Here is an 8,314-nt window from a genome sequence, read left to right as displayed (position 1 = left end):
ACGTCAGGTTCACCACGTGAGCAGCAAGCTCAGAAGGTGCCATCGCTGGTTCAGTGCACCTCTGAGAAAAGGCAGGCGCCCTCATTTGCTGAAAAAGAGGCATAAGAGGCTGTTTGTTTTCCTTGGAGTTCGTTTTACAGAACAGGCGCGTTTAATTTTAGCAGCAAAGACTCCCGCCCGCAGGGGTCAGCCTCTTCGGCCAGACGGGATCTAATCTGGCGTTATTTCTGAGCGCTCTGATGACGGACTTTCTCCAGCAATTCCTTTCTTTCAGCCTTGTCTTGTCTTGTTCCTCCTTCCTCTGCCAACCAAGTTCTCTCCCATGTCCCCTTCTCCATCTGCAGACCCAACCAAGACCCAAGCGAGGACATCCCACAAGCATTACGAGGACTTCCACGGCCAGCTTTGCCCTTCGGTCCTCAATGGCGAGAATCCCAGCTCCCACCACTCTAGCCATTTTCCTGACTTGCCTTTTCTCCGGGGCACACGGCCAGACCCCAAGGGCTTTCCAGGAGAGCACCGTCCCCTTTGAGGTGTTCAGCCAGGAGCAGGCTTACAGCCTGGTCCAGCCAAGCCTGTTCCAGGATGCCAAGCTGTCGAACCACTCGGACCACCTCCCCAGGACCACCAGCTCCGAGCCACCCCTGCTGCCCGTGTGCGTGAAGCCTGCCGATATCAGGCACATCTTCAAGTACATCAACACCATCGTGTCCTGCACCATCTTCATAGTCGGGATCATCGGGAACTCCACGCTGCTGAGGATCATTTACAAGAACAAGTGCATGAGGAACGGGCCGAATGTCCTCATTGCTAGCCTGGCGCTCGGAGACCTTCTCTACATCCTCATTGCTCTGCCCATCAACGTGTATAAGGTAGGCTCCATGCGGCGTGGTGCCTGCTCCCACCTGCCTCGGTGCCCTGGGCAATATCTATCCTCCGCCCTTTATTGCAGGCTCCGTTTTGGCAAGGGAGAGGGGGAGGGTGTTTCTGGTCTCCAAAGGATGAGAAAAACATAAACAGACCGAAAGCTCGGAGAGCATTCCTGGGGAAGCAGAGGTGTTCTCAGCTGCAGCTGTGTTATGCACACACACACACACACACACACACACACACACAGAGGCACACAACCTTCCAGATCTTTTAAATCTCATCTAAAATCACAATCAAAGAATCGCTTGCAGTCTCCTGGCGTTACAACCCGGTGTTTATTTCAGCTGAGCAAAAACGACTGTTCTTGTGCACTGGGGACACTTCCTCCAGCACAGTTCAGGTAATCAGCCTCAAGCAAATACCTTTTTTATCCTGGCTAAATGTGAAGGCTCATCCAGGAATGAGAGAGCTGTATCATAAAACAGGAGCTTCTTTCAGAGGTGCTGCCCCTTAAACTAGAGAGAAGAGACACAACAAGTAGGAGAACGTGAGCTCTGCACCGTGCACTGGGGCAGGGAGGGCCAGGCAGATGCGGGCAGCAGACCCGAGGCCCCGGCGAAGGGCAGAAGGAGCGTTACGGCACCCGTGTGTTCGGGCTGTTGTGGCTCTTTCTCGCCCACTGCTTGAGGCACGTTTTGGTGGGCTGGAGCCAGAGGTTTCTTTGAAGGGTCGGAAGGGATGCTGTGGGGTGAAGGACTTGGAGCTCAGCCTGATTTGTTTGTCAAAGGGAAACTTGAGCCTGAAAAGTGGGAACCGAGTGCCAGAGGGGTCCTGGATTGATCGGGCTGGGTGGCAGGGGGAGAAGGCAGAGCAATTCGAAGTAGGAAGAAGGTGCGTATAATTGGACACTGAGAGCAACCAGATGTGGCCGGCAGAGGGTCTCAAACCACTGGGAATAGATACTCTTCAAGTAAAAATGGATTGAGAACTACAGGGGTTTTAGCTCAAAACAAACAGGCTCTCCACGAGCAGGACGATCCCCACCATTAACAAGAATACAGATCCAGGCAGAGGTTTTTTTGCTCGTGCAAGAAAACAGAGTCGCTTGGGGCCGGCAGCACTGCCCCAGGGGAAGGTTGTCCCCCCTTCACCCACAGGGTACAGCCCACCTCCGCCTTCACCCAACAGCCCCCTCTGCTTTGACTAAGGCACGATTTGTTCTGCCCAAGAGGGGGAGACGCAGCTGGAGAACGCCAGCAGCGCTCCTGGGGCTCACCTCTACCCTGAGCGCACTGCAGAGGTTGAGGAGGCAGCCCAACAAGCACGGTCATAGCTGAGCCCCTCAAAAACTTGAACAGCAAAGCCCCTCTGATATTTGTCCCCCGGTCAATACCAAAGCAGGGAAGAATTCCATTTTAATCCTGCCTAATCCAAAGAGCTCGCACGGGGGGCTGGCTCTGAGTAGGGGCAACCTTAGGATGGGCTCCAGGTGTCATGGTGATAGAAGGGTTGTGAATCCAGGCTCGCTTTCATCCTCATGAGCGAGTGGCCTGGATTTCTCCTGCCTTCAGGGCATCTTGTCCCCACCGATACTCTCTGCTTGCCCCAGCTGAGCCTGGGGCCACAGTGGATGTCTTCTATGAGGAATCTAAATGTGGTAGAGGGTCAGAGTATGGTCAGGGCTTAAGACCACACGGCTTTGAAAGCCACCTGAAAGAAGCTGTCCTTGCTGGGTTTTGGCTGTTTCAGAGATCGACACCCCTTTTCCCTCTGAAAGCAACCCAAAGCCCCCTGTGGCATTTAGGATTCAGATCCACCCAAAACCCACCCAGGGTACGGATTCAGAACCTGGTGTCTGGACCACCCTTCCCTCTACGTGACAATTCATCTCAGAACGAGCCCTCGGGGAAACGCACGGCTCCCAGTACAACACAAAACACCGGAGAGCGCGCGCCGTGTAATCCCAGCGGAGGTAACCTCGGAGTGCTTTCAGCTGCTCTTTGTGGGCTTCTCACACCTCGTGGGTAACCACCTCCTGTTAGGGGGAAGCTGGACAGGCTCCCGAAGCAGCCTGTTAACCCTGCGGTTCTTCCCCAGCTCCTGGCAAAGGACTGGCCCTTCGGCGTGCAGGTGTGCAAGCTGGTCCCCTTCATCCAGAAGGCCTCGGTGGGCATCACTGTCCTCAGCCTTTGTGCTCTCAGCATCGACAGGTAAGAAGCAGCTTCTGCCCAGCCTGACCCCTGTTTGACTGCAGCACGTCCCTTCATTGTCACCAAAAGGCAGACCGCAGGGCGGCTTGGTCCCAGGCTAAATTCGGAGATGGGGACGGGGGTGCTGCGATGTAGAGCTGAAATCCAACAGGAACGGAGTTTAAATCCTGCTGGAAAAGGTTGAGGGGAGGATTGTGATGTGCTGGAACGACTGCCGGGGTGGTGGGGAAGGGTGGCACCTCCCCAGTGGCAGGTAAACATTGGCCAAGGGTAGTTACTGTCACACTCATCCATTGAGCCCCTGTTTCTGATCTTTCCCATTCCACTGGAAGGGAAGGCTCAGGGGTGGAGGAGGAAGGCGTCAGGGAAAGGGCCTTTGGGGACAACTCTAATCTGCACCTTCTCAGCCGCTTCCTGACGGTCACTTTTCTCACTCCTTGTTTCGTTCCCGCACGTCGGGCAGGTACCGAGCAGTGGCGTCCTGGAGTCGGATCCAGGGGATAGGAATCCCCATGTGGAAGGCGGTGGAGGTGATGCTGATCTGGGTGGTGGCCATCGTGCTCGCAGTCCCCGAAGCTATAGCCTTTGACATGGTGGAGCTCAGCTACTGGGAACAACACCTGTGGGTGTGCATGCTCGCCTCCGAACAGAAATCCAGCTTCATGATGGTACGTGCTCTGCCCCACCCCAGCTGCAGCGCAAGGGAGAGGGAGACACGGGCAACCAGGGCATCCTCCCGCCTTGGTTGGAGGACTGGATGCTTCTGTAGATGGCTTCTTCTAGCCACAGGGAGAGCAGTATCGGACCGAGCATTTTAGTGACGTGGGGCAGACTTGCTTGGAACATGGGGCCAGAAAACAGGCAGCTGGTCCTTTAAGCTGTGTCGTGCCTTCACCGTCCACATCAGAAGGTCATGACGCATCTCGGGAAGCTTCAGGACCTGCTACACTGTCCCAGTAGGACAAAGAGCATCTCCACAACCAGTCTGTTTGAGTAACCTTTATCACAGGGTCAGCTAAGGGTGAGCAAGGGAATGAAGACCCTTACACAGCATCAGAACTTACCCCACCACCTCTACCAAACAGGCTCCTTGCAACTGTTCCCTGCACAAGAGCGCGAGGTTGGACTGGCAGCCAGGTGTAAACCAGGCTTCAGGTTAACCACGTGCACCAGCCTTGGGGGAAGATAATCCCACGTGCGCTTGGCACAGGAGCTGTTGCACTTACACACGTCAGGAGTGTCTGATACAGGCCAGCATCGGTGTCAGGGATGGGGTCAGTTCATTCCCCAGTTATCCCCCTGCCACCACTCTCTGCCCAGTTTCCAGTTGCTCTTTCTTTTGCCTGCAGTTCTACCGTGATGTGAAGGACTGGTGGCTTTTCGGCTTCTACTTCTGCCTCCCCTTGGTATGCACTGGCATCTTCTACACCCTCATGTCGTGCGAGATGTTGAGCAAGAGAAACGGCATGAGAATTGCTCTGAACGACCACATGAAACGGGTAAGAAAACCAGGAAAGCACAAACTCTGATACTGCCCACGCAGGAGGGAGCGCTGTCGAAGGGGAGGACACGTACCTGTCCCTGCAAAGGACACGTAGGAGCTGACAAAACCTCACAGTGCTCGACAGATATTGGCCCATGGATGCAGACGCATGGATTGAACCAGGGAGATGGGCCTTCAGCTCTACAATCTCCCGCCTCAGGGACAACCCAAACCACTAGCCTTACGTCCACGGACCAGCTTGATTTTCAGTTTCTTATGGCCATTTATCTCTGGCCGTGCTGTGCCAGCCCAGACCACACCGAACTGGACCAAATGCTGAATGAGCCATATTATAGGCAAGGGATGAAGGGAAAAGAATAGTTTACTGTCCCCTCCCACACTTTGCAGGATGATCCCTTGAGGCAGACCAGTTGGTTGTCACCACAACAGAGTGTGAAGGGTGGACGGATGAGGCCCCCCCCATGTGTATCACCCCAGCGAAGTCACCAGCAGCAACGGTGGGACGGGGCATCAAGGAGTCTGGTCCATATTGTGCTGCTTGCACCCTACCCCTTCCTGCAGCCCGGATCTCAGAGTCCTCCTCGTGACGCAGGAGTTGGGACCTGCAGGTCATGCTGTGGACTCCAAAGGGGTGCCCAGCCGTCACCAGCTTACAGAAATCACTTGGAGGGCCCTTGCTCAGCATGGGGAGACGGTGCTTTGCTCCACCCGCTCTCCAACGCTCAGCCAGGCCACCCCTTCTCTCCTGCCCACCTTCTCTTCGCAGCGCCGGGAGGTGGCCAAGACCGTGTTCTGCCTCGTGGTGATCTTCGCGCTCTGCTGGCTGCCGCTCCACCTCAGCCGCATCCTCAAAAAGACCATCTATGACCAGACGGACCCCAACAGATGTGAACTGCTCAGGTAGGGGCGTCAGCAGGGGGGGGCACCATGCTGGGAACCCCTGCAGGCACCAGCAGAGGCTCTGCTGGGCTCGTTGCAGGCTGGTGGAGTTGCCTGCCAAAACACCTTGTTGCAATAGCTCCTTTCTGGGTGGCATCGCTCCCCTGATAGGCACAGAGAAAGGGCATGGGGGACCGTAAGAAGAGAAGAAATTAAATTTTGAAATGTCCCTACAAAGCTATGGGTTAAAGGGGTCTCCTGGGCGGAGGAACATTCCCCGCAGCGCTAAGGGGACTGCAGCACATCTGAGGGTTGCGCACGCTTTCTGCCGCTTGGCCCGTCTTCCCCTCTCCTCCTTACCTATCACCCCAAAATCCAGTTCAGGCCAGGCTCCGCTACTGTGCTTGAGTTTGCGGACATCAGGGTCAGCGGGGGAAACCAGGTCTCACGCTCTTGGTTTCCTCAGGAAACGCTCCTCGCAAGAAAAGGCGTTGTGCCATTGCCCAGCTGCGGGAGGGCCTGCTTTGGGCTCACCTCTATGGTTACTGCTCACTGGCCCTCCACGGAAGCAGGTTTCCCAGGCCGGGCAGTTGGCAGGCGTTTTGGAGACCCTCCCTCAGCTCTCCCCGAGCTTCCAACACATCCAACCCTCTTCTCTTCCCTCCCGCCTCAGTTTCCTCCTAGTGATGGATTACTTCGGGATCAACATGGCCTCCCTCAACTCCTGCATCAACCCCGTGGCTCTCTACTTCGTCAGCCGAAAATTCAAGAACTGCTTCCAGGTAGGGTTGACCCCTCCAGAGCTCCTGGCTACGGTGACCATTCCCAGACACAAGCTCCTGCAGACCGGGCACGGTGCAGCCAGAGGCACCCGCACAGCAGTGGACATCTGTGCTTAGGAGATGAGGGGGAAGGTGGAGAGCAGTTTGGGCAACACGCCCAGCAAGCGGCCAGCAGCCCACAGGATTCCCTTGTTTGCTCACATACTGATCACATCTCTCCTCCCCAATTTTCCCTCTGCCAGGTGCCTCTTTTCTCAGCTTCAAGCACACTAGAGCTCGCTGCCCTGCTACGGGGAGGCCTTTGCCAGTGCAGGGCCTAGGACAAGCCCCAAAAGTCCCTGTTGTTCTGGGTCAGAAGCAGCCCCACAAACCATTAGACCAGGGACTGGGGCTGCTTTAAACTTCAAGCCTAAGGTATTCAGAGATAATTTTCAGGAGCAATGGAGTCCTCAGAATGGAAGGGGAAGGGATGGGAAGGGAAGGGACGGGAAGGGAGTCACCTCCCAGCTACTGTGGCAAAAAGAAGAGTCGAGCCCAGCTTAAGTATTACCCTTATTTTCTACCCCCAAGGATGAGAAAACACAACTGCAAAAGGTACCCAAGATTTCAGCATCTCCATTTCCAGTCCACACCAGCCCTGTCTTGGAAAACCTGATCCGTGGGACGGCCGGGCTCAGAAGCACAGGCTGCGATTCCCAGCCTGGCACTTGCCAACGGCAATAAGGGAGTGTTTCCTCCTCTTTTACCCCAGAGCCCGCGCTTGTAACCTCTTTCTCTCCACCCTTTTGTCTCCTCACAGTCCTGCCTGTGCTGCTGGTGCCAGAGACCGGCTCTGAGCATCACGCCGACGGACGAGAAGGGCTCTGTTGGGAAGTGGAAAGCCAACGGGCAGGAGCTCGGGCTGGACCGGAGCAGCTCCCGCTTGAGTAACAAGTACAGCTCTTCCTAAAGCCACGCCACCCGTGGGGCCGAGAGGAGAAGGCATCGTGCCAAGACAGCAGGACCCCTCCATTTCTCTCACACGGCCCTTTTCTGGCTGGGCCTGAACCGTTTTTGCCTTCGTGTTGTAACCCACCTGGAAGGAGCTGCAGCATTTCACGGACCCCTGGACACAACCTCTGAACCGCGCCGGTCCGCCCTCTGGTCCGAGTGGCCTCTGGACGAGGGGAAAGGGGATTCAGATCCTTATAGGATTTTTCATTTCCTCGCAGGAAAACCAAGTGACTTATGGCCATTTGCCTCGGGTGGAAATGTGGGGTGGGGAGATGTGTTGGAGAAGGGAAGGAAGGTTCAGATGTGGTCACTCCGAGACGGATGAGGAGGAGAGGGAGAGGACCGTGAGGGACAATTTCCAGCTGAAAAAGTCAAAGAAAAGCTTTGATAACATCCTTTATCATCTCCCTCTGTTGCTGGGATGGTTTGTCCCTGGGCAGAGAGCCGGGATAAGATCCAGGCACCACATGTGCCTGGTAGACCATCAAGGGCATGGAGCCTCCTCCTCTTCAAGGTAGGGAGAGATGGGCAGTAACTTGGCTTCATCGCGTGACCGGCCTGACCTGGGGAGCCCTAAAAGCCCCCCCTTCCTCTTCACCTTTTCCCGGGAAATCTGCCCCAGGCTCCCCACCCGGGGATGACGTTCACCCCACCGCTGTACGGCACAAGAAAGCGCTCGTGTGTGACCGCACGGCTTCAGGGCCCAGATATCCCTGGCAGCAGCTGGTGGCAGCATCCAGTCAAACCATCGCCTCCAGCTTCCCCCTCCCCAGGGAGAGGCGAGCTCCTGGCTAGCTGGGGACTGCTGCTGGCCCAAGGGGGCTGTCCCTCCAGGGAAGAATTCGTAAGCCTGGGAAAGGAAAGGCAGAGATGGCTCAAATCCGGATGAGGCTGGGACCGAGGAACCAGCCCTCACCCTTCCAACCCCCTGAGTAACCGGGAAGCACCTAATTCTCTGCCTGACGCGGGATGCAAAGGAGAGGATCCAGGAGATGTGTCCTTGCAAAAGAGCATCCAGCCTTCATCTGTGGTCTTCGGCAGCTGGAAAATCCACAGCCCCCTTCACCCACTGGGAG

At 56.0% G+C, this 8,314-nt stretch overlaps 1 protein-coding gene across 1 annotated transcript; it reads left to right on the top strand.

The window, feature by feature from the left end:
- Positions 1-374: 374 nt before the first annotated feature.
- On the top strand, positions 375-7,194 carry LOC104350515 (endothelin receptor type B). Its single transcript, XM_009956371.2, has 7 exons — positions 375-872; positions 2,968-3,080; positions 3,544-3,748; positions 4,430-4,579; positions 5,351-5,484; positions 6,137-6,245; positions 7,045-7,194. The coding sequence occupies exons 1-7, from the start codon at positions 423-425 to the stop codon at positions 7,192-7,194; spliced, it is 1,311 nt and encodes a 436-aa protein (XP_009954673.2). The 5' UTR covers positions 375-422.
- The last annotated feature ends 1,120 nt before the right edge of the window (positions 7,195-8,314 follow it).

The sequence above is a fragment of the Leptosomus discolor genome, chromosome 9 (genome assembly GCF_034619465.1).
Source record: "Leptosomus discolor isolate bLepDis1 chromosome 9, bLepDis1.hap2, whole genome shotgun sequence".
In the NCBI taxonomy this organism is placed as follows: Eukaryota; Metazoa; Chordata; class Aves; order Leptosomiformes; family Leptosomidae; genus Leptosomus; species Leptosomus discolor.
The sequence above is the reverse complement of the archived record's forward strand: the minus strand, read 5'-3'. Positions and strand labels throughout refer to the sequence as shown.